Source organism: Augochlora pura, chromosome 7 (genome assembly GCF_028453695.1).
Source record: "Augochlora pura isolate Apur16 chromosome 7, APUR_v2.2.1, whole genome shotgun sequence".
NCBI classification, from domain to species: domain Eukaryota; kingdom Metazoa; phylum Arthropoda; class Insecta; order Hymenoptera; family Halictidae; genus Augochlora; species Augochlora pura.
In genome coordinates, this window is record NC_135778.1 from 33,825,749 (window position 1) to 33,853,419 (window position 27,671).

Genomic DNA, 27,671 nt, shown 5'->3' on the forward strand with positions numbered 1-27,671 from the left:
CCAGAGAAATTTTCAATGAAAAAACATTATTTCACTTCATCTTCCCGATGTCTGTTAAAGTATGGTACCAAGGGCTATAGGAATCTCGTATGTTCGTTATTGAAATACGAAACAGGTATCGGACAGTGTGATGGTCACGTTCAAGGACAAGATGGCGACATCATAATAAACTTGATGATACTGTCCGAACAATTAGCTACTAATTAAATTGTACGGTCATTAACGAAAGTATTGTCACAGCTGACTTTTAAAAAATTTCATTTAGATGTAACATTGAGACAATAAATTAAATGAATAACTCAACAATCTTGTTCTGTCAAGTTCCAGGTGTATCAATGTTTTTGTTCTTGTAAAAATGATTCTCAATATAACTTGTCGATTCTCTAGTTTCATGAACAAAATTACTTTGTAAAATAGTTTACTTAATGAATTCAACGGTATATGTATAATGTAGTCATTTAATTGCTCAACTTTCTTAGACGTTTATCTCTCATCAAGTCGTCCAAAGTGTTCTCGGTACATTCTAGGTAAAAATTAACTGAGTAGGCGATAATTTGAGAAAACTGTTAATTAGTTCTGCCGATCGCTGGGCCTCAGAGATTCGGGAGGATTTAATCGAAATACCGCATAGAAATCCGCAACACAACGTCGGTAACGTCGACGTCGATTAAATTATTTAAAACTGTCCGTTATACAGCTGCTTTGGTCCCATGTGTCCATACATAATTCTCACAAGGTAAGCCTGTTAGGTATCCACGCCTTCTTTCCAATGGCAAGCTTGCTTATTAGAGTGTTAGATTTCTCGGAAAGTCAGTTATTATAATGAATCAAACCTGCGGCATTTCCAATGTTGCGACGTTTGCTAACAGGAAACGATTACATAACTGTTCAACAATCTCGTATATTTTTAATTGATGGACAACTCTTGGAAATTGTTCAGTGCCCTCGGGCTTTGAAGAGAACAACGAGAAGATTTACGGCTCCAAGATACTATACAAAATTGTTATAATCACGTTTCAAAGTCATTTTAACATTTTCGAGTTTCTTCGTATTTTTAAAACTGTTTAAAATGTTGCCCAAGTCGCGGAATTTAATTTCATTTGTACAGAATGCACTAGATTATTAGAAAACGGGATTACTATGTGTTGGAAAAATCTGTTTAGATTTCGAGTTAAAGTGACTCAGCGACAGTAACGAGTTGAGTCTAATTATATGTTGTAATTTGAACGTATAGAATTAATTTCGTGAAAATTTCAAGAAGAAGAATATTCAATGTGCGTTGATTTAATTTGATACAATAATTGAGAAGTACAGAAATGTTCGAAAGCAGTAACGTGTGAATTAAAAATTTCGGATCGGAAAATATTAATTTTATGAAGCTACAATTCTTTGTAACCTATCGTCGAACAAACTATTTATTATTATATAGGCTTTTAGTGGGGAGGGCATAAGCACTATAAGCCAACGGTTAAACTGAAAAGTCGTGAATGAAAGATTCACACACGACTTGGGAATTATTTGCTAGTTGATAACAGTTCATAGAACTTCCAGTCTCAGCCGAACCAGGAAGCTATAACATCTATAAACAACGTACAATTATTGACGTTCCCATTTGTTCAAGAACCACGTACTTTACTCGACGCGCCAATTTTCCAACAGTTTGCAACACAGAATGTGCATTGAAAAAAGTTAATAAGTTTTTTCTAGAAATATTGTTTTTAAACATTAATATCTCAGTATGGACAAGGGTAATGTAATATCCATTGAAAAAATTAGTTTACTACCACCATTACATCTATTGATATTTACTTCTAGTATTCAAGGGCACTCAAATATTATGATACGATTATCACTGTTATGAATAATAAGTAAGATATCTTTTTTTTTTTTTAAATTATTTAGAATGTTTTCTTTTTGTTAAAATAATATCATAGCGATTTTATTATGCATTCATCTAAATGTTCTGACTTACAGTTTTCTGTACACATTATTTTTGTATACGCTCTTGAACGTTTTCTTTAACTTTAATATTTAATTGTAGAAAAGACTGGCCTTCGTATGCAAGTTTTAAGAGGAATAGAAAATATTTAGATCGTATTTCGTTATTTGTATTGGCTTTCTGTTTCGTACTCGATTGACAGGTGTACGAAGCTGACAGCATTACAATATTTACTGTACTAAATATTTTATTAAAAAAACTGAGGAAAGTCGAAGAAATCGAAGAAAATGCACGCTATCATTTTCTATTCCCTAATGTTTATTCATTCATTCTTGCATTCAATGTCATATATTTTTGACATTATAACAATTAATTGACATTTCAAATTTCGGACACGATAATAACTGTAGTATTTAAATACTTTTAATAATATTTAAATACTAAAATACTAAATATATGCAGCGTGCAACTATTCTTAGCAATTTTCTATTATCTTTTTCTAGCAATTTGTACTTTATACGCAATTCGGTTTGTGTTGAATGTTTAAAATTTTGTTGTTGCATTTTTTAATTTTCTGCAAATCTGATTCTACACATGTTCACACATGTGATTATCGAAAGTATAAGAGCATATTATATTGTCTATAGTCAGGCCACCATTTTTACACGAATATTCTGCCATGCCTATTTTCCTAACCTCAAAGTTTACGTTTACTATAGAAATAATGTAAAAAGAAGATAAATATTAGTACAGTGCTCGTGTGATTTTTGTAATTTATTACTTTAAGTTCTGTAAGTAATATAAAAAAATATTTTGTAGTAGACATTAAGGATACTAAAAAGTAAACAACAGGTGACAATTTTATACAATATATCAACTATCTAATAAAAGTCAAACATATGAATCATAATTGTACTTTATTCATGAGAAAAATAAATAATTAGTTTATCGTACACTTGAGTACAGTATTTTATATTAATATTATAATGTCATAATAATTTTATGTCTCGACATTGTTTAGTATACTAGAGTGTGTAACTTAAAAATGGATGTTTTAGAGCGTTGAACCAAAAATACAAAATGAGTGAAGTAAGTACTGATAGTTCTGACGAAGCTTCCAATGCACAGGATATGAAGGATGAAGATTTTAATATTGATGATTACCGTAAAGAACTAGGAAGCGATGATTCTTCTGCTGATGTACCTGAAACTAAGATTGGTGCGAAGGATGTAAGCTCAAATGAATGTAATCATAGTTTTTTAATGCATATCAATATAAAAGTTATGTTTTCTTGTCATATAAAAAATGAATATTATGTATATATTTAGCATTTTGAAGATAATGAAGACAGAGAAAATGAACAATGCAAAAGTGACTACATAGGGCCAGTACTTCCTGGAGGACATAGATTTGACAAGAAGTTTGTTTGCATTAAATACCCTGCAAATGTTGTTAATGCAGAAAAGGCTATAGAGACACTGGGTGGAATGAGTGTCATTTCTACGGTACAATATACTTTTAATAGTAAATATAAAAATACAAAACATTGGACCATAATTATTTTTATCTGTTAACAGGCAGTGAATACACCAAACCGACGTTTGGAATTAAAGTTTAGACCAGATGATGCTTTTTGTAAACCAACTTGTGGTGATAGATACGCGACCAAAGGATTTTTACTTAGAGTTAGAGTTAAAAAGTCTAGAGTGAAACAAGTAGAAGAAGCTGAAGGTAAACAAATAGACAAAAATAGTTTAAGTAATATGCAAGGTAGCAAAGTGCAAAATAAGAATGCAAGTACTGTGCGAGTACCAGAAAAAGAAATTATGGAAACTGACAAAATTGAAAAAGAATCAGAAGTTATGTCTGAGTTAACTGATCAAGTACAGAGTTGCAGTGTTAATAATGAGAATGATGCTACTGATGCTCCACAACCTGCTGAGGGAAAGACTAAGAAAGATATACCACCAACATTTGATCGAAATAAATTCGAAGATCTCTCTAAAGATGAGGAGTATGAATTACCAAAATTGAAGGTTTTAGGATGGGTTGACATGGAATTCAGATTTACAAGTATGTATTGCTTATATATAATATTGTATTTGTATCTTTTTATCTCAAAGTAAGTAATATTTTCTAGACCTTTGTGATTACCAATACTTACCAATGACTCCATCTAAAGAGGATCCTAAGAAATTAGAATATATATACGACAAAATACATCCAAGCAACATACCACGATATTCTTGGTTGAAGAATGATGTACCTTATTTCCTACCACCAGCAGCATTTAGTCGAATGGACACAATTCAGCAATATGTGCCAAAAACAGAAACATCTTCATATCCAGACAATATAATAGGAAAAAGTACAAAACGAAAGGCAGGATTTTCCAATTTCATTTACTTTTCAACGCCAGAGGTTCCTACTAAGCCACCAGCTGGTATAGAAACTGCTATGAAAGTAAAGTTTGTACAGAACACGCATTACCAACAGATACGTAAATTATTTGAGGAGCGGCCAATTTGGTCGAAAAGTGCGGTGATGTATCAAACAAAATTTTCTCATGATCGTTTGAAAATTTTACTACCTTCTGTGGCATATTACTTCGTTACCGGTCCATGGAAAATTATGTGGGTAAGATTGGGCTACGATCCGAGGAAAGATGTTGCTGCGAGAAAATATCAGACCTTGGATTATAGACTGAAATCTATGCGTAAGATTTGTTGGCATTGCAATTACATAAAATAAGAGCAATTATTTTATTCTTTTCTTTCTATGTTTAGATGGCTTGGGCTCTACTGTAAAATGCAAGAGAAATTACTCAGAGTATACGTTGCCATATAGGTCAACACCAGTTGGAAAACAAAAGGTAGTTTCTAGTGGAGTCTCCACGTCGGAACAAATCAGTAGAAAAGAATTAGACATGCATGAAAATGTCTACATATACAGGCATGGAATCGTACCGCCATCGAGACAAATGTTCTATCAGGTTCACACTATTTTTGTATATTGTCAAGTTCTAAACATTTGTGGACACTCCAAAAATTATTCTATAAATATCCTTCTAGTATTGCGACGTTCTGGTAGATGAAATACAAGAAATGTTAGCCAAGTTACCTGATCCTTTACCTTCTGCAAGGTGTCATGAGAAAAGAGGATGGTTACCAATTGGTTTTGACGCACAATGTAGGGAAATTATTAATAGACAGGTTCGAGCTGTCCTAAGGAAGCAAATGAACATACCTGACGATTGTACGTATTGTTACTTGAAAAGAACAATAAGTATTTCGCATATAAAAGTAAATTACAATTAATTTATATTTTCTCATACTTGGTCCACAGATCCTACAGACATTCCTAAGCCGAGAGCCAAGCGTGGAATGAAAATGAAGTTTAGCAAACTCAAAACTAGAAAAAGGAGAAAAAAAAACGAACCTAGCGTGGAGGAAGGGAAAGAAGAAATCGATAACGTTAAACCAAGTACCAGCACAGCAGACGATTAGTGAAATTTTACATAGAGCTTCAATTGCTGATCATGTTTTCCAGATTTAATAAATAAATATGTAACTTTAAGTATTTATGACCTAAAATTTATTCATAATTGTGTACACATTATCAGCCGAATTTCTATTAATAAATATGTTTACACCTTAATGGATGTTTTAATAACGAAATAGGTATATTATAAAAGTAATCCTGAATTGTGGGTCATATACGTATGTAACGGCGAGACTTCCCTTATCTGAATCTTTCATTTCAGTTTTTATTCTTCGAAATTATCGAATACAAATAAATACTCTAACATTACACTGGTAAACATGTTATTCGTTCATGCTATACATAATATTCTTGGTGTGTTTAAAATAAAAATTTAGTTTACAATTAGGAGAGACAGTGAATAATCCATTGTCTGTGTCATTACTTTCTTGTATCTTACACAGTTCTTACTAACAGAAGCCTAACGAACCAGATAGAATAACAAGTTCTTAACCCCCTAAGTCACATTTGCATACTTTCCTTTAAGAATTTAATAAAATCATCCTTTTTAATACTTATTAACTACTAATCACACATTTCCATCAATGTAAGAAAAGTAATCAATATCTGTCAATTAATTAAGTCTTCGACAAATGTGAAACAAGTGTTGCCATTTAATACAATGTGATCCAGAGGGTTAAAAACAACAGCAAATCAATTCACGCTTAAATAGTTATTTACTGTAGATGAAATTTCTGACAATGGTTCTCGTTTCCATTACTTTTTTGGCTGTTGTCTCGCCCAACTTGCAGAGACGAATAGAACAGGTGTTGATGACGTGAACTTGTTTACTCAGGACTTGGTTTTTAAAGACGGAGGCTGGGGTTGGTGCTGGCTATGTAGTTCAAAAGCTCCTCGGAGTCTTCGCAGATGAAAGGTTTCTGGTGATAGCAAGCCACGTCGTGCCAGCTAATGCCGTCTTTGTAGACGTTGTTCAGGACAGACATACAGGACTCGTTGGTACCATTAATATCGAACTCAGCATTGTCCGGTTGTCTAACTTTCTTATGTCCGGTCTGGGACCATGGGTTGAAGTTCCAACCATCTGGGATTTGGTGTGTGGGTGCCATCTTCTTTCGGTTTGCGGACCAGAACCAGCCATAGAGCGACTTTGGCTCCAGATCACGACGGTTTTCGCAGCCCTTGAAGTCACAGACACGTCCGGACGTCCAAATGTAGGGAACATCGTCTAGATAAAAGAAAATTTGTTGATTAACATAGTTTAAGAATGGGTGAAATTATTAAACTATAATTGATAGATATATGGTAAAATTGATCTGTTACTTGATGTCATTGTATGTAACGAATTCCAATATATATTTTTAAATAACAAGCACAATCAAAAACAGTTAAATTTTTGAATTCAAATATTGATTAACATCATTCACATCAACAAATTATGAAATCTTTTTCTAGTAACTTTGAAATTGAATATATTTGAAATACAGCTGAAATAGGAATTATTTCTTAAACAAATATGATATATAAAAATATTGTATGGAAATTGATGAAGATATTTTTGAATGATTATACCACGGAAATATTAGTTAATTTTAAGTACATTTACAATAATTGAAGTCGATTTTCTATGACGTTGATTTTTTAATCTTCCAAACTGAATTTGTATTAACAGAGATGACAAATAGATCTTTTTTTAGAAATCGAGTAGGCTTGCTTTTTATATGAAGCAGGTGAATTTCAGAATATATTGTCCTTGCGCACGTGCGCTCGAAAGATTGATGAGTTTTGTGATGCAACAATGTATATAAAAGGATGAGATTCTTCAGCCTCAACCTACTTAAAGATCCCCCGGTTTTACCTTGAAGATCCAAACGTTAAATCACCGACTTATTGGATATTCTAGAACCACTGTTATGAACAAATGTTTCATTCGTGATTGCAAAATAAGTTCGTTGCAAATTATACCGTCATATTATATATATATCCAAGCCACATCAAAGAATTTCTGTATCAGTCAACAATTAACATGTTATCTTTATTTACATCGACTGTTTTCACCGAAAATAATTTTAATTGAATTCTAATTAAAATTATTATTTAAGCTATTTATTTCGACATAGTTATCTGAGATATTTATTTAAAATTTGTTATTTAAAATATACGCGTTTAGCAATTATCGTTTCAATATTCGCTTGGAAATTATTGAGATACTCGTCTGGAAATGATTACTGTGTCTCGTGTAGAAAGCATTTGGGAAAATTGAGTATGCGAAATAGATCGATAAGGATCTAGTTCAATAGGAAAGTGACGATGCGGTATCGTTTGAACAATGCCAAGATATCGGCATCATGTTTTCTCGCGTGTCGTGACGAAACGCCGCGGCTGGAGATGCGACGTTAATAAATCACTGAAACTGTTTGTTTCGAAATTTCTGAACTATCTGCCTCGCGAGAATGAAAGTTACTGGCTTGGCTATATAATAAATTGCTCACGAAGTTGGTTGCTTCTGTATCTCTCGTTGTCGGTTACTCCTCGGTGGTTCGCAGAACTTTCTAAGTTAGTTACGACAGGGTTTAACGAATTTCTGATGGGAATAATACTGAATCGATGATATCGACACTAGAAAACACGTTCGTTACATCGCCCGCGATCTGCTTCGTGAAATCATTGACCTTCGGTTGCCGGATGTTGCCCGGTGGCTGTTGAAACAGCTCCTGTTTCCATCGTTTCATGGGAAAATCTAATTTCAAACATAAAACCCCTCAGATTCAAAAAATCTACAGTTTTTTCCTTCGTCTTTAACTTATTGTTTTATTTATATCATATTTAGAAACCTATTTTTAACATTGCAATCAATACGGAAAGGTCTGTCAACTTTTTGCCCCCAAATCATTTTTAACTACAAGATGTGAAAACGTCGAGAATTTTTATTTCATTCAGCAAATTCATAAAGATTCGAATTACTTTAGTACTTTTACATATGCTGAGAAATTTGTTGACATAATGCTGTACATTCGATGGATTCAACACCACTTTTAACAACGCAACACGTGATAATTGTTTTAACTTCTCCTGTGGCCATTCCAGTCGGCATTGTGAAATCGTATGTTGTTATGCAATAGGATTTTATGTTCTCTAGAAGAAGTTTTAATGATTCCTGTCATGGAAATATGCTTTCGTGAAGTTTCGAACAATGCTAGGGACACGAATGCACGAGCGATGAAGAATTAGCAGCGGATAGTCGAGAATCGTTTTTATATCTATCGCGCCCTACATTCTAGAATCTAGATTGTGCAGTCCAGATTGTACACTTCCTCTTTAAGGCAAGATGTATATTTTCAGCGAGACACATTGTAATTACAGATAATATTGCAGGTCAGCAAATAGGATTGCTTCTGGAAATGAGAATTTGCGGGTCAGAATTGGTCCAAGGTTAACCCTTACTGGACAAATGAATCAACATTGTTTCAGAAAAGTAAAATAACATTGATGGACATTTCAATTAAGCTACCAGTCATGCAATTTCAGAGTGTGATTACTAGATCGCGAATTTTATGCGTTTATGCCAAAAAGACTAGATCAAATATTTTCAACCTATTACAATTATCTAAAAAAAAGAGATAATTTCATTAAACTTATGTTTCTTACAATGAAATCAAACAATTTTTATTTTGCATAAAGAGCGGCATTCTAATGACCACCAAGTTCAGATTATAATTATTTACAGATTTACTATGAAAAATTTCACGTTCGATTGGTATGTTTAATGTCATAACAAGGGATAAGATTGTATGTACAGCAAAACTCTGGTTGACGTGTGCCATGACTGAATAGGGAACACGATAGATGAAGCAATTAAACAACACCAACATAAACTGTTTCACAGTGTCCATTCAAACTGCGACCATCAAGGCTGAGAAAGACAAACGGCATATAGCTGTGACCGCAAACAAACATGGGGAGCAACATAATAAGCTGCCACCATAAACACAGAGACCGAAATAGTACGCACAGGTGTATGCTGGGCGTACACTGTACACAATAATAAGTGATAAACTCCTGAAACCTCAATAAAACACGAAATATCGTACCAGTTTTCGCCCGAAGGGAACATTTCATATATAAATGTACAGATTAGAATCTTTTAATTTTAGTACTTTAGACATTTTTGAAAAGATAAAGCTGATTTTTAGTCACGTTCAATAAAACTATAGTAACCTTTTATTTTTTCCATTTTAACTTTTTATATTTCGATAGAGACTTTCCAAAAATTGTGCTTTTGCATATTTTCTTAGACTATATAGTACTCTTTTTTTATTTAATTAATCACTGACTCCAAAAAGTATTTAAACACCCCGTTCCTAATTTTTAAAAACTTTGAAGCAATCTTCTCTTTATCGATATTTGAAGTATTACAATTTGGTAAATAAAAATTGCACAATAATAAATCTTCGTAAAGCTTTTACATTCGCAATGCATTGTTAATTTTCGTTTAAAATATTTTCGCATGCTACCGCGGCGGAGGTAATAAAGTTCCTAAACACTGTAAAAATATTTTGTGATTCAATCTATTATTTTAAAGCCCGAAGCTTCCTTTTCGTAACAACCTTATCTCTGTTGAAATTGATATTATAATTGTTAGCGAAGAAACAAACCATAACAGATGTCAAAAAAATTATCAAAAATTCTAAAAGTACTCACTCTGCTGAATAAGTCTGTAGACCAAGTTGTTCTCATCTTGTGTCTCGATCGACACAAGATCCATGCAGTATTCTCTGCAAATGTTTCTGGCATCCAACCAGTCCACCCTCTGGTTAGCGTGAGCGGGAATATGACCGCTGTAGAAATAGTTGTGGCCTCTGTAATTAAACTCCTTCGGCCCTGCCAATGAAACAAACAGCAATTATTTTCCGGTCATTGAAATCGCTGAAATAAATGTTAATCGTTTGCGATTATATAGTCGTATTAATTGTGATCATTATCACGACAATTATCAGAACAATTGTGATTATTGTTACAGCAATTTTGACTATTGTCACGTAACAATCGTGATCATTCTTATAGAACTATTAGAATAATTGATGCAATTTTTATTTAATTGGAAATGAGCTGAACGGTACGAGATACATTTCGCAGACTACGGCAATCGCGCTCTCGATTAAACAGGCGATTTAAGAAAACTTTTTTTTCCAAAATACGGCCGACAAACCGTCCAATACGAGCAGCCCTTTCGCAACCGAGTCTCGTGAGAATCTCATAATGAGACACCCGTCATAAATCGTCGACGGGAGAGGCATTCCTGCATAAATACCAGGAAAGAGTGTAAAACCGTTGACATTTAAGCACACGATAATCATGTGCCTCCGATTACAAATCCACCTCTCGGCCATACACGGCCAGCTTAAAGATAATTGAATCGCACACGCACGGGAATCTCTCGCGAGAGCCGTTCGAATCGACTTTTGCTGAATATTAGAGGATATTCATTCTCTCACGCTTCAGAGCAACGGCAAGGGAATAACGTGTCGCTTGGAATATTCCGAGTACGTACATGGGACAATTTGGTAGACGTTCTTAAAGTGCAAGAATAGCTGGATACCATTTTCTTTTACATTATAGAAAATTTATTTATTTATCTAATCTTGCCAATACTATGGCATTTAAACGATTGCGAGCCTGTGGAATGAAGCAGACAATTCTGAAAAGTGCACAAATTGCAAACAGACCTAAGTAGATTATTTCAAATAATAAAACTGTTTCGTGTCAAATTATTGAAACTTTGTTTAGAACAGAACATAATTTAAAGGATACTGAAATGCATAACGTATCGCTTTTATTGAGTTTTTGGTCAAATTTGGAAGAGCTTTTTGTAAAATACACAAGTTGCAAGCAGAGCTGAGTGTTGACTATATCAAATAATAAAACTATTTGAGATGATAGATTTATTTCATTTGAATGTGCAGAAATTTTGTCTAAAATAGGGAAGACTGTAAGTTCCCGTGACAATTTGGTAGTACCTTTAAAGATGTATATACAAGTTGATAAAAACGTCATTGAACGCGCATTTCTCTCCTTTCTGTAAACATCCTAGCTACGGGCGTACAATAGATGCCCGCAACAATGAACGCAGGAATAATTACGATATCTTATACGATCGCCGCCATTGTGTGCTTCGGTATAATCGAGAAACCACTTCCGTCCCTTGCCAGCCGTGTTTCCTTCCCCTTTAATTCTCGCGAATAAGTTTCTGCCACTAATGGACGATTGTCATTACTATATTCCCCCTTTTTATCCTTCGTAAAACTGCTTGACCTATTTTGGCAAATACCATTTGTTACATACACACACTTAGCTCGATTAGGTGAATTAGTATTATAATTGGACTTCATTCACGTTGATGCATAACGGTGGTGCTATAATTGTACTCTTAAATAGATGTTTGTAATTTTCAAAGGGTTGCTGTCTCTATTGTAAATATGGCTTCGAGAATTCTATCTGGTAAACCAAACCTGTATTTGATTTAAGACAGCTGTATTTAAGAAACAATTCTACTTACCTAATTTAGGATAACTCTATTTAAGGAACAAATTTTTATTTAACTTAAGACAACTTTATAACACTTATGCATTTAAATTAAACAGTAGTTTGATGCTTGAGAAGGAGATGAAATTTTCTGATAGACAAATGCGAGACATTGTGAAATCGGACAGATCTTTCGTTCAATGATGAATTTTAATCTCAACATTTCCACTCAACGTTGCCATTCAATTTCGAAACATTAACTTCCACTCAACGTTGCCATTCAATTTCGAAACATTAACTTCAAATTCAGAAAACGTCAAGTAGAAAGAAAAATGTGGCAAGGGAAATGAAACGACAAGAAAACGAATACGAAGAACAAAATAACGAAGAAAATTAAACAATGGTATCACGAAGCAGCAAGTGCAAAAGAACGAGGAGAATCAAATACCAAGGAAACAGGGTAGAAAGGACAGAGCAAAGCAAAGGATAGAAGAACGAGAAAACAAAGTAACAAGAGAGCAAGTGGCTGGGGAAATCAATATTATAAGAGATCAAAGCAGCAAAAGAAAACAAGCGACGAGAACAAAGTTGAGAGAATAACGTGGCCCGCGAACAATAAAGGGAACAAAATAGAAAGGAACAACGTACAAAAGACACAAAGCAGCAGACGAACGAGCTTTAAAATGCGTCGAGGTATACTGTCGCAAGACTTTGCGAAATTATAACAACTTGCATATCAACAACTTGTGAAAAATCGGAAACTCTTTCTGTGGTCTCCGTACAAGTATTGCGATTGAATTATGTCATCCATATGCACGAGCACCGTGCTGGTAAACGTGTTAATTGGCACTGTATTGACAACTTTCCCCTTAAATAGTTTTCTAGCCGGAAAATAAAAATCTTATTACCGAAGGTCAACGATACGTGACTCTTGCGGAGAGGAGCGGGAGGGAGAAAAGGGAAAGTTGTAGAAAGAAATGAATCGCAATGGATCGCAATGAATCGCAATGAGTGCTACGGGTTTAAGTAAGTGACATCGTTGAGTGCGAAATGCAATTTTTTCTGTTACGTCAGTATCCACGATAGGTCGCCGACGTTGAGACCGTCCACGCATTCAGATCCCTCGTTTCAACGGAACAGGAATCTCTCTCTCTCTCTCCCTTCCTCTCACTCTATTACTTTGTCACTCTCTCTCTCTCTCTCTCTGTATTTTATATTTTCTTTTACTAGTATCATACTCTCTCTTTCTTTCTCTCCCACTCTGTTACTCTTTTATTCTCTTTGTATCTCATATTCTCTCTCTCTCTCTCTTCATCTTTTGAGTCGCATGTCTCTTACGCTTCGTCATTCTTTCAGTTTCTCTCTGTCTCTGTCCGTTTCTGTCCCCTCTCCGTTTTTTTTTTCTCGCAGCGCCTCACGTACGATCGCAATTTACGATCGTTATATCATCGTTCATTAAACATTTATGCGCCCTCGGAGGCGCTCGCACATCTCACGACGGTGTCAAGGAACTTCGTGCGATAATCGCCATAATCGCGCGTGCAATCCTGCCAACGATTTCTCTCCTCCTTCCCCTCCTCCTCCTCCTCCTCCTTCACGGATTACGACGTTTTTATTACTGCCGTTCCTTTTTTCGCCAGTGACAGTGCACCAAGATATTCTATTTATGCGTTTTACGGTCACTTAGGCGCGCTGCTATTCTTAACCGGTCTTCTACACACTTCTCCAAAGCGTTTCTCCATTGCCATCATTCTGTTATCTTAACAGCCGCTGCGAATCATTTAATTCCCACTTTTACTCAGTCTTATCGTTGATTCATCGTCGCTTTGTATTATTACAGATTTAGTTTATATTTCATGTCCGTTAAATATCGCTGGAACGCAGATTTTATGCAATTTTATTTCGAATTTATTAAAATCGCGGAGAGTAAAATACAATTTAACCCGGCCACTGGTCTTTATTTTTGTAATTTATAATAAACGATTTTCATTTTGCAGGAATACATATGTACGATGAAAATAGAAGAAGCTGTTTATATTGATAAATATTAGCGACACCTGTATTTTAATTCTACCACGAGCAATATTCTATTCACTGGAAAACGGTATGAAAATTAAATTTAGCTTTGCATATTTGCGCAATATAAAAATCGTATAAATTAATTGCTAGCCACGTGCATTGTTTCTATCGGAAATAGTTCGAATAGGCTGTGTAAATCTCGAGAAAAGAAAACGATATAAATTCGCCAGTTCCGTGGTCGACCAGATTCTACCGGACACCCGTAGCGTTCCGAGTACCATTAATCATGACTGCTTCCGAATTCAGATCTCGTGTATCACGGGACGAACTTTCTATTATTCGCGTGACAACTTAACGAGGACCGGCGGGAAGAAATGACAGTCAATTGAGCCCGTTAGCACGGAAGAAATCGAAGGAACGACATAGCGGGAAGCTGTCCCGAGATTCCGAAACCGTTTTCAGACGTAAAACAAACAAATGGAAGGCCCTCACTTTCACGGAACAGGATCGGAACCTGTTCCGATGCGATCCCAGCCGAAATTTGTTTATTTTTTTCTCAGATAGAAACTCTTAATGTATGCGAACAGCGACAGTCAATATTTGCGAACGGTATTTGCAATGAAACATTAAGTGGGCTGCGTTTCCTGGTATGGAAAGAAGAAAGTCCGCCGGGTAAAAATTAACCTTTGCTTTATTCGATAACAGATCTTCCTCGGAATTTTTGCAGAATTACAATTGGTTTGCTCGGGGAATTATAATTACGAAGTAATTCAAGCGCGTTGTAATTCAATTGCAATTCTAAAATACTGAATAATTAAATAGCATTGTGATTCGATGAAATTGTAATTTATAGTTGAAATTGAAGTGGAATTACAGAAAGCTAAGTAACTAAATTCCATTGTAATTCGTAACTATAATTGGAGTACAATGACAAAAAAAAATAAGTAATTAAATTGCATTGTAATTCAATGGAATTGTAATTCGTAATTGCAATTGTAATACAATTACATAATGCTAAATAGTTCAATTGAATTAATCACGAACAACGATGTGTTTGAATTAAAATTATGTATTAAAAAATGGTAAATTAATAAGTGTGGCGACTATCTCCGCCATTCGCCAGCAGATGGATTCCTTTTCCGCAACTATCTAAAAACCGTCCCGATTTGTATATATGTATATACACCGAAACCGCCCTTACACTTATCCCTGTTTAACTTAGGGGTTTTCTTTGAAAATTTTTTCCCCACACCAACCTCAATGCCACAATCGTAACCTTAAAACATCATGAAGGTAATCCCACATAAACCATAAATTCTTAAATACCGGTAAGAGGGCCATAGCTCTCAGACACGGTTCCATTATAAAAACATCAACACATAACCAACAAAAAAAAATTACACTTATCCCTATCTAAGGCAGGGCCCGCTAGAACGCCTTACTGACGAGTCCCCTAGCGGACCCGGGACGTAACAGTCTTCCCTCTCTTTTTCCCGCACCTCACTCCACAAAATTCGAATTTTCATAGCACGCCACATAAGTAACGATCGAGGATAAAATACTCACAAGAGGCAAAAGTCAATGTACGAAAGAGAAATATGAAATTGCATCTTCAAAATTCTTTCAAAAGGCAAAAGGCTGTTTTATATAACTGTTACGAGCCATCGATACTTAATTTTCTTCAAGTATAACAGTCATTGGTAAGAAAAACAATTTCTTCGTATTGTAATTGTTATTTGTAATAGAAACGATAAAACACGATATTTATGAAATCATGTGTTCCCACTCTTTAATATCGTTATGGTTTAGGAACATTATCCTTAACTTGACAACGAACGAATTTACGTCGATAGTTCATATTATAATAAAGGATCAGAGATTTTTAAAGCAAAAAAAACAGTGATACATATTTAGAGTAAAAGATCAGAGATTTTCGAGGCAAGAAATCATAAATATTCAAAGCAAGAAATTAGAAATATTCAAAGCAAGAAATTAGAAATATTCAAAGCAAAATATCATAAATGTTCAAAGTAAATAATCAGAAGTATTAATGTTCATTCAAAGTAAAAGATCAGAAATATTCAAAACTAAAATCAGAGATGTCAGTGCTAGATAGTGTAATAACAAAAAATGTTTCCTCCATAGTTGCGGTCCTGATCGTTAGCATAGCAACGCGAGAAAACAAAGAATCGAAGTTTCATTAAGCCTGGCGAGTAGTTTTTAATAAGAATTGCGCAAAACGATCCAAGGGAAGAAGACTCGCTAACAAATCGCCTCGAAGTCAACGCTCCTTATGACAGCGCTGAACAATCAGCTGTCGCAACTGGCAACGCGTTCTCCGGTAAGGCTCTGTCCGACTGACAACCTCACAAAAGGCCGATGTTTCGTTGCCACGAAAATGTCAAGAATCGTTGCGAAAGGAAACAACGCCGCTCCCGCGAGATAATTCCCTCGCCGTTGCTATAACGGCCATCTTCAACTGGATGGCTATGGGGAATCTAACTTTCCATCGCCCAAGGATCATTCCAAGTACCAAAACTTCGACTCGCTCGTTAAAGCATTATTTAAAAATCATTTTGACGTATCACTGTCCTGGCAACAGACGCTGACCTGCTAATCGAGCTACAGAATAGTATAGGACTGAAATAGAAGAAGCGGCGATTAAAAAAATATTAGTCGAATCTCTCATATGACCTTTTGTAATCGCCATGAGAGCGAGCGTATTTGATAGCGTGAATTTTTTGGAAAAAATTCCGACAGGTGTAAATTTAAAGATGGAACCCTTGCAGGAAAATATGCGAGTGTTTATCTAAAAATTCTGTCGTTCAATTGTACTAAATTTTATTCTGATAATTCTAATTCTATTTCCGTTACAGTAAATTAGTTGGTTAGAGTCATTATAATTTCAATTATTTTAGAGTAGCCATAATTCTTTTATTGTAATTATAGTTATGTTATAGTAATTATAATTATGATTCTATTGCAATAATTTTAATTATAATTCTATTACAATAATTGTAATTATTATTCTTTTGTAATAATTAAAATTTTCAATCCGTTGCATAATTCTTTCGCAATACTTAGAATTTTCTTGTAATAATTACAATTATGTTGTAACAACGATGGTTATATTGTAATAATTACAACGTTATTTCAAGATTCGCGAGAAACAATGCACATGTTTACTTAACGCAGAGATAAATTAATCCTTTCTCTTTAGTTTAAATAATCTGAAATTAGCCGCTACAAAGTAATCCAAAACAAAGGTAGTTTCACTGTCTCTTGGGCAACTGTATTCTCTTAATGGTGATAAGAACTATCTTGATAAGATCGAGAGTCTCTCGGGCATAACAAACGTTACGAAAATGAGCCTGCTATCCCACGCTTGTTAAGAGTTAATGAAGAATTTGTAATAATTCTGGTATGTTTTTGCCTAATTTAATTCGTTAACATGCGCATATCGTAGTAGAAATTTATTCGCTGGGCAACACTGCAGGTCACGAAATTATATTAATTTTTTTCGTTCTGTAACATTGCAGGTCGCTGAATGATATTTTATTCGTTCTGCAATATTGCAAGTCACGAAATTATATGAATTTATTCGGTAAGCAAAGCAACATTGCAAAAATCGAAATTATATCAACTTTGCGACTAATTCTAAGTAACATTGTGGAATATTCAATTATATTAACTTAATTATAATACTTACGAGATTACTTTAATAGAATTAATTTGGAGAGTCCCATTTTTTCGTCGTTATCATAATCTGACGTTTCATTAACTTTCTAGTCCCTTAGCCGCATGGTCACAACATGGGGACGCGCTTTGCATTTCTTTTTAAACGGAAGTTTGCTTTCACTGGCTAACCGTGCACTCATTTTCATAAAATTAAACGCTGCACATTTGAGTACTATCGTTATCGATTTAATTAATTATAATTAATTAAATTGTAATTTAATTATATATGATTTCGAAATAATATCACATTAAATTCTATATGATTTCGAAATAATATCACATTAAATTCTATATGATTTCGAAATAATATCATATTAAATTCTATAAAGCTGATAATTTATTTTGAAATTATTTTAGCTGTAACTTGTTTCGATTCTGAACTGTAAACTATTTTTATTGTCTTCACAGAATGTTTCTTATGGAACTGTGGTTAGAAACAATAATTCTAAAGTATGATTGTTAAATTCGAGTTTTATATACAAAACTATGAATTTTCTGAAACAATATTTAAAAGCAAGAAGATAGAATTAAAATTTTGATTCTTTATTATTATTTCTGTAATGAATTACAACAATTAATTATTACTTCCATATTCAACTGTTACACGCGAAACTTGTTTTACGCCATTATAAATTCTTCTCTAATTAGGCGTATTTATCTATAATTAAGTATATGCAGCAGCTTAAGAAAAAGTAATTTCACACAGGCCATGTGAACGCATCGTTTCAGAATATTGCAACAATAATCTGGCGCTGCATCAAGCGATCAACTAAATGATCAATTGTTACGAAAGTGGCCTAAGATCCTCTCAGTACAGTAACTCTAAACACCTGTACAATGTACGCATATAAATTAATATCGGAAGCGTCATTAAATTGTTCCGGTGATTAGGCTTTCGCGTTGCCGACAGTAATCGTCCAGGAAATTCGAAATTCTTGGGACGAGTAATTGATCAGTTAATTTAATACAACATCTCATGCCGCATCATTTGCTGTTTCATTTGAACCGAGTATTTGAAATAAGACACAATTTATGTAAATAAATGTCCTTAATTCATTATTGTACTAATATAATATTTGGTAACAAAAATATCATAGTATTAAAGATACGATATTTTTAAAATTATGAATCATAATTCTATAAATTACAAAAACAATGATTATTGCCGCAAATGTTTATACGATCTATCCTGAAATAATATATTGTTTAATCAAATAATATTTATTTCATAATAATTCTAGAAAAATTACACTACAATAACAGTGCAATAATAATTATTTCAGAGTGATTCAATAATATCTAATAATTTAAAAGAATCATTCGATCTCGGATAATGTTTCTGATTCAATACGATTATTCGTTGTTCGATTTGAAACAATGCAAACCCAAGCGTAGCGATTTCATTTCAAGGAAGCAGCACGAGATGGAATGAAATGAAAATAAAAACGGCAAAATGTCGGTTACGCAAGAGGGTTGCGAATAAAATGATGTTCCTCAGGAAACGGGGTCACGAAGGAACTCCGCTTTCGATGATTTCATCGATCCGATGCGTGACTGTATCCTCTCATTGTTACTAATTGTAAGTTGGCAAGTGGATGGAACAGCGTTACACGAGACCGTCGCGTCGGCCGTCGGATGATCGAGCATTCCAGGGGGGCAGGCATGCAATCATTGGGTTGTAAGATCTAAGACGGTTGTGGTCGGTATCCGAACATCATTAGGTTGCACCATTGCGGCAAAGGTGATTCAGTCCCACGGTCCGTCTGTGCCTCTCACGTGATTAAATACCGTGGAAATGCGACCGTTTTGAAATTATGCCTGTCCTCGCGAAAATCTCGATCGAACTTCCGTTTCGGTGGTACGGCGGAACAATGTAGACTATGATGGAACAATGCGGGCGAATTAGAGATACAGTGTGCGTAAACATGAAACAATGTGGATAACCGAAGAAACAGGTATAGGGAAACGAAGGAATCAAATGTAGCTAAATGAGAAGACAATGTATAGAAACGAAGAAACAATGTAGGATAACCAAAGAAACGGATGCAGCTAAACGTACATAATAAATAATAATAACATAATAAATAATATAGATAACGATTAAATACTTGGAGCTAAAGGAAGAAACAATGTAGATAACCGAACGAAAATGTAGACGGAGACGGTGAAACAATATTGATGAGCAAAGAAACAACTGCCTAGTAAAACAATGTAGATAACAAGGACGGAAATGTATCTAAACGTAGAAGTAACGCAGATAACTAAAGAAACAAATGAGATAAATGAAGAAACAATGTAGATAATCGAACGGAAAAGAAGATGAACGATGAAACGGAAAGAGAAACAACTGCCTAGTAAAATAACGTAGCTAAGCGAATAATAATGTAGATAGTCGAAGAACGATGTAGCACTGTAAATGACTGAAAAATAATGTAGATGACCAAAGAAATAAATGTAGATAATCAAAGAAATAAATGTAGATAATCAAAGAAATGAATGTAGATAACCGAAGAAATAAATATAAATAAACGATGGCACAGCGTGGATGACGAAGGAATATTGTAGATAAATGAGGAAACAATGTAGATGGATGCACGTTGTCATTGAAATAGTGACACGATAACGGTGTAATTTATTTTTTCACGGTAATTAATATTCATCGAGCCCGGATCAATTTGCAACGCAGTATCGTCGAACGTGGACGACGACGATGATGACGGCTTTAAGAATATCGACAACGTAGCTAATCAGTCGGTGGGTAACGGTTTAGTAATTTTTACCGTTACAGCATTGACATAAATCTTGAGGTGGAAATGAATTCATCTGCCACGACGATGTTAACCTGGGAATAACAAGCCGATAATTGACTTGTTTTCTATCGAAACAAACGCTTACGAATCCTAACGACTCCATCAGATCCGTTAGAGCGGTCTCCATTGCGTAATGAGCCTCGATTTAGATATGCGGCAGATAATTTAATATCTCTTTTGGACGATTCCATGATTCAACCGTGCAGACGAGCTGTAATTACGAAGAAATGATAAAGTACGGATACGATGACGGATTAGAGGCGGCAAGAAAAAAAAAAAGTTGGAAACTCCGTTTTTCACGATCCAGACAAATAATTGTAAAGGAAGGTATTTCCAGAGCAATTAGAGATACTCATATTATATACTCGTATTAAGTTAGTCATACAACACTGGCAACAGACGTTACAGAATCGTGTTCCACAGATATTTCGTCGGAAACAAGTTTCTTAAATGCTATTAAACAAAGTAAAGAGTTCCTTGAATTTTTTTAGACACTTCAACGTTAAATCCTGATTGTTAAAAGAACCTGCTCAATCAATTTCACGATAAAATCGAATCTTCTTATACATTCTCAAATAAAATGTTCTCGAAGCAGCATTTCTGATCCCTTAAAATTGATTAAATGTTCTCGTGTTAAAAGTAAATTGTCAACAAAGTTGTACATTCGATTTCAAAATGAATAGACTTCGAATAAAGAAATCGGAAGAACGAAAACGCGGGAGCAGCGTCAACGAAATATTTGTTAATCTCGTAAAATATTTAAAATATCCTGTTAATAATACTTTTATCGTAGCTGATGTCACAAAACGATTATGAATTAACATTTTGCCAGGATTCGTTGCAGTAAAAGAGAAAGTTCTGCACGTGTACGATGTTTCGTAGATGTGAGGGAACCTTTAATCAGTGTGCATCTTTTCCCACTTTATCGTGTTCGTGTTGTAATTTGATTATAAAACAGCGAGATTTTTAACGGAGTTAAGTGTTTAATGACGGAAATATCATGTGATTGGGACGGTAATTGAAAAACGCTATTGGGTGTCCCTGGAAAACGCGATTGTCCCGAGAAGAGTGAGGAAATGGCTCTGCGAACGCCGCGATGAATATGCATCGTGCAACACCTGGCGAAAATGCAATCGCGTCGAATAAACGATACAAAGTAAAAATCGGCTCCTCTGGATTTTTATAAACAATTACAAATTAGTAAGAAGATATCTATCTATTTTGTTTCAGAAGTTTCTATTTTCCACAAATATTGACGTAAGCGATACACCAATACAAAGCAAATAAATTATAGAACATTAAAGTAACTACAACTCAACGGAATATCTTTTTAATTAATTATGCACTTTGATTCTAGTAATTAAGAAGGAAATCGATTTCTACAAATTTAAAATTCTGAAAATATAATAAATTGAAATGTACTCTCTCTAGGCAATGAATAACAAAACATTAAAATAGCCATAATTTGTATAAAACGTACATTATAAATTTTCATTTCATTTCGAATTTTTCTTCAATACTGATCTTGCGACTCCAGGTACAGTGTAGGTAAAAATTAATTAGTCCATTTCTACGTATTAATTTTAACATCTAAGGTAATTACAATTTTTTGCAAATTCGTTAAACAAACCGGCTTCGGAATGTAAATAATCCCCCCTCTACACGAGACTCGCGAGTTTGAACGCGTGCCATAACCGTGTGCGAACCTCGGGCATACCTAGCAAGTGTAGTTACCTGTCTCTGAACGTGTTCTTGTTAGCGGGTCACTGAAACGACGCGGAACGTGAACTGTCGTCTTCACGATGCACTTTCTCGTCGCCAAGATAAGCGAAGCAAGAGTCCTAGAGCAACACTTAGCACTTACGTAGGCCACGAGATACTAATACGTACGTCTAACTGCCTTCATTCGAGAATTTTTCATTACGTTCTTGTAACACCGTGACTTTATCGATCGTTATCAAGACGGATGCAAATTTGTACGCGGCTATTTCACGGGCAAATCATGAAACAGTAAACAATTCGAACGATCCAGGAGTATTGTTACGTTGTTTTCGATTGATAAACGTTCCAATTGAAAATGATCAATTCACCGTTGTTTAAATACACGAAAAGATTTGCAATTCAGTTAGCGATTCTGTTAAAATCTGCTCGATGATCGTATTTGTTAACGGCAACGTCTGGCGAAAGATTAGAACGCTCGACGAATGTTTCGGCGTCATTTCCGACCTATAAAAGTTCGAATTGAAAATTGCAATCTAGTTATTGCTCATCTAAAGTCTCGACAATTGCACGCAAAAAGATTCTAGCAATGTTTAGTGAAAGTTTGCTCCACTTTTCATTCAACATCTTTTTACGATATTTGATTAATAAAAGCTTGATAATTAAAGTTTAACGATAAAATGTTGATAAATTGATCAATGCTCGGTTGAACGAACCGTTCGCGAATCAGCGTGAGAAGCGGAGCCGGCCAGGTGTCTGATTCGATTGCACAAATAGCACGGGCGAGATCAGTGTCACGTGCCGGCTTTTAAGAATACGCGACGGGCAGAGATTGCGCGAGAGCCTTCTTAGCGTGTATCAGCACCAACCTCGATTTCTTTCTACAGAACGTGCCGGTGCATCTAAATGTCCCGGATTCACGGAAGCGTTCACCGATTGTTGTCTCGTCGTCGCGATCGTTGCACCCATCCGGCTCTCGGAATTTTAATAATTCGACTGATCGTGTGCCCTAACTCTTCGTCGCTCTGCGACCACCTTATTCGGAACGATAATGCTAAACGGCTGATAATCTTTTGTCGCGTCGCACGTGCACGATCATGATCGTAGTCGTCTTTGGAAATGAATTCTGTGCTCGGTCTCGCCATAGTTCAATCAAATTTAACACATTCGATGGAGTTATTGTGGCGGATTCTGCTCGTTCGTTGACACATTAATTTATCAAGCCAGTCGGCGTCACTGATCGGAAATGTTTCATGAACATTTTTTGACAAATGTTTTCGTTTAAACATACGTTGTCGTAAAAAACGTACGCGGTTCGATTAATTCGAGTTCAGAAGATTCTTTGGATGATGAATTTAACGAAGATCGAAGAACTATTTTAACTATTAACTAATACTTTAACTATTTTAGTTGTTAATAGTTAAAGAATTATTTAGTATACAAAATTAGAATTATATTACAAATATTTTGTTTTGTTTTCCATTGACTATAATTATTTCGAACGAATATGATGATCTGTTTAAATTCATCATCGATCCTCAAATATGGTTATAAAATAGTTTATGGTATTTCATTCATAATAAAACTATGAATTTTACTCATTTATTATTAAGTGAATTTAAATCAAGATAAATTCGTAATAGTTTTTTTAATGTGAATTTGAATTTCAATGAATTCTCGGCGTGCATATAATTCATAGATATTCAACAGAAATTGTAATTAACGTTTTGATGATACGCAATCATAATTTAAAAAGTGTTTTCACAAGTTTTCGAGAAGCTATCATTTCAACATCTGTTTCAACACGAAGATAATAGTTCACCGCCTAAGGAAACACGACGCACGGTTGTCGGTCATTGGAACACGAAACGTCGTCCAGCATAATCTTAACGATGCGTAATCGGATGCAGCCTAATTGCAACTCCCCGATTCAGACGCAAAAGAGGATCGATTCAATGTCGAATCGATCAATCGGAGAAACCTTCTCTAAGTACGAATCGATTACCTGCGCGTCGTTGTAGCTGCTCGAAGAATTCAAAACCGAGATTGAAACAAGTTCCCAAGGTTAATAGTTAGAAAGTTAGTATACTTAATCTCTAATACCGCGAGCGTCTGCTTGTGTATTCCGGGAGTTTACTTTCAATTCGACTCTCTGCTGACAATCTCTCCCCATTCTATTTAAAACGGGGAACGATATGAAAACGAATATCTTCTAGCCGACTTGCTTCATTGTTGTTAAATCGTTAAAAACCGAAGTTTCTTCACGGACGTCGAAAATCGTATTTAGTTTACCTGAAATATCTTTGTTCGTTCGTTCGATTATCCGAACTAATCGAGATCAAATTAGAGTTCGAATTTTAGAAGAATTTCTGAATTAAAACTTTCCCAATGATTTTCTAAAATAAACAGTGTTATTTGTATTTGCGTTGTTGTCAATAAACAGTTTGCTATTCGATAATTATTTGATTAATAAAGAGTAGAAATATTCTTCGATCCGGAGGTCCGACGTTTCACTGTACTTTCAAAAATCATATCGAATCCTATGGTTGTATTGGAATTACACAAGTTGTAAAAACACTTTTGTTACCAATTGGTCTCTTGTTTTCGGATGGCAATACGAACGAATTGAACCGTTCAATGGTACTAGATCCTCGACAGGTTGTTCAACGATTCTGCAGAGGTAACGTAGCGAAGAATGTTGCAAAAAAATTGGAAGAACCAGGAAATTCCACGGTGATTCTATTTATGGAGACGCCGGGAGGACAGAGGCGTCCGTCAATTTGTTTTGCTAATACTTGTTCAATCGCGGAGTCGAGTGTTGTGTAAAGCGATGTACGGTGTTTGAATGATCGCCAATTTTGCCGGCGGCGTTTGCATAATGTTGGAAAAGTCCACTTACGGTTCGAGCATTTCTGCGGAATTGGCAGCGAGAGGAATCTTCCTGGTCTGTTGCTTTGTGGCCGAATTTCGTTGATGGCGGGCTCTGCGAGGGCGAACGCCGCGAACAGCACCACGGCCAGTGGCACCAGTATCATCTGTAATAATGTTACAACGTTTCTCCTGTTAATTCTTCGTCGCTCGAACAGCCCAGCAATTTTTGGGCAATTTTTCGAATCGTTTCTGCGTTGCAGATTGCGAATTACATATTCATCGGAACGCAAAACTCAAGTGCAACAATGTATTTGTGGCGTGAATTGACACAGAACTTGCAACAATGTATATGAAACAAAGAGGAATAGATGAGATGCTGTAATACGCGTTTGATATAAACGAACAGGCCAGATGCAACGATATATTTGTGATAAGAACGAATACATAAATTGCAGCAATGTATTCCTGAACAGGAACGAACAGAACAATTGCAACCATGCATTTGTAACAATGAATAGATTGGAAAGAGAAGAAATCAATGTCTCCATGTAGCAAATATGTACCATAGCAATTATGCCAAAATCAATGCAGACGATGCTTTTTGCAGAGAAATATTCATATTCGTGTAATATATTCATTTGAATGTTTTTTGCTAAATTAGCAATAAAAAGAGCTGAAAGTGAACGTTTCCCCTAAATAATTTTAATTGCCTCAAATTATCCGTGTGCTCATGTTTGACCATCTTTTTGCTCATACCGCAAGACGTTTACTTTGGAATACAAAATTGTCTGCGTCAATTATACGAGCCAGGAGTCGAGTAAAAACGTCAACTGAAAGATAGTGAAACTATTTTCTTAACAATTTCAAAACTTCATCCACACGTTTTTCTCGCGAATCCATAAAAATCTGCAGTAACCGATACTCGGCTGAAAGAAGTCGTAAGCCCGCCACTTTTATAGTTGTTACACAAGCGTAGTGGGAACTACGGCCATGCCAGAAACAAATCCAATACATGACACTTTTAAGATAGCCAACAAAAAAAAAAAGGATCGGTGAGAGTTGCCGGTGAATACCAACGGACGAAGATAAAGATCGTGACTCCTAGGCTCATTGTCAGTTTCCTTAAGTCAATGGGAGTTTCTCTTAGGGAGTGTCAATGGAACGAACTTTCCTGGCAGTTTTTTTTTTTTGCGAATAGATGAAAGCATCGGGAACTCGACATCCCTGCGACTCATCACCATTTTTCTTTGGCGGTGTTGCCGATCCGTGGATACCTTATACAGAAGATTGTGCGCGCGAACGCGCTTCGTTTCTTTTAATTAAAAGCCGACGGGAGGAATGCTCGTCTTATATAACGGGCACAAACATCGACGATCGGTTCAATAATCTTTGGGACTTTCCACTAGCTGAGGAATGTTGACAAAGTGGCGAATTTCTGAATTTTTCTCGAAATCGAGAATATTTCAATTGTCGGCAGGGACGAGCATATCTGGATTATTTACAAAGTGGAGTTTATGAATCATTGACGAAGTCGAGAATTTCTGAATTGTTGACAAAGCGGCGAAATTCTGAATTGTTGAAAAAGTGGAGAATTTATGAGTCATTAACAAAGCGGAGAACTCTAAATCACTGACGAACACTAATTGCATCAGTTTACATTGATACTTTCATGTTACTTTGCTGTGTCCAAAAAAATGTTGACCCACAACATTTAAGGGATCACAGATGATGCATTAAAGTACGAAGAAAGATGATAACTGGACTGCGGATCTTTATACAATATCAAAATTTACCCTCGACGATTGCAAAAAAAAGAAAACAAAAATTAAATAAGGACGAATTGTTTCCTTGAATAATGTCATTACGTTCAGGAACAGTGCAACCATATTCCGAAATTGATCTGATGACTTAACAATACATCAGCTACTTATTTCCCTCATAAACGCATTAAATCAGCGGTATAGTAATAACTGTCATTAGCAATTTACAAAAGTTCTACTGGTACGACATTGACAAATTTGTCTTCTTCACAGCGATTCTTTTGCAATAGTCTTCACATGAGTTACACTGTCTTTTGGCCAGAATTCTGAATTGCCGTTGCAGCATTGGGCAAGATCAGAGAAAAGACAGAGGAAAACGGATTGAAGCAAAGCACTTCAGTTATCTGGACCACTCACCTTGTCTCACTAGTTTGTTGCTCGTCCGTTTGATTATCCCGGGTGTACGTATCGGAAGAAGAGCCCGACAGCGAAAGAAACGTGGTCACTGATAGGATATGAAGAGACGGGCACCTTCACCGTCGATTATATAGAAATGGTCCCCACCAAGACGGAGGACTCATCCCACTCTGGCGTGAGTCACAAGGACCCATCTCTTCTCGGCTCGACCTTACTCATAATTAGTCTAATAATTGGGCGATCGTGCGCTCGGATTTTGTCACGCTTTTCTTCTCCGAATCGATGGAGCTGTAAAATTTCAATGAGCAGATAGCGAACATGGCAAATGATTTGCCAAACTGGTTTCACCCCTCTCGCTGCTCCCTCGTGTTGCC

General features: G+C 35.4%; 2 protein-coding genes across 4 annotated transcripts; one reads left to right on the plus strand and one right to left on the minus strand.

Moving 5' to 3' along the window:
- Positions 1–1,502: 1,502 nt before the first annotated feature.
- L(2)37cd (general transcription factor IIIC subunit l(2)37Cd) lies at positions 1,503–5,452 on the plus strand. Of its 3 annotated transcripts, none has more exons than XM_078184815.1 (8): positions 1,503–1,748; positions 2,998–3,169; positions 3,269–3,445; positions 3,518–4,013; positions 4,081–4,656; positions 4,727–4,932; positions 5,012–5,195; positions 5,286–5,452. In XM_078184815.1, exons 2-8 carry the CDS (start codon positions 3,020–3,022, stop codon positions 5,444–5,446), a joined length of 1,950 nt encoding a protein of 649 aa, XP_078040941.1. In that variant the 5' UTR covers positions 1,503–1,748; positions 2,998–3,019; the 3' UTR covers positions 5,447–5,452. The 3 variants fall into 3 exon arrangements, with proteins under 3 accessions (XP_078040941.1, XP_078040940.1, XP_078040942.1); XM_078184814.1 differs by lacking the exon at positions 1,503–1,748 and adding an exon at positions 2,147–2,730; XM_078184816.1 differs by lacking the exon at positions 1,503–1,748 and having other exon boundaries at positions 3,060–3,185.
- Positions 5,453–5,552: 100 nt separating this feature from the next.
- Slf (C-type lectin domain-containing protein slf) lies at positions 5,553–27,399 on the minus strand. Its single transcript, XM_078184818.1, has 4 exons — positions 27,298–27,399; positions 25,149–25,284; positions 10,143–10,322; positions 5,553–6,669 (listed from the first exon to the last, which is right to left on the minus strand). The coding sequence occupies exons 2-4, from the start codon at positions 25,282–25,284 to the stop codon at positions 6,287–6,289; spliced, it is 699 nt and encodes a 232-aa protein (XP_078040944.1). The 5' UTR covers positions 27,298–27,399; the 3' UTR covers positions 5,553–6,286.
- Positions 27,400–27,671: the final 272 nt, after the last annotated feature.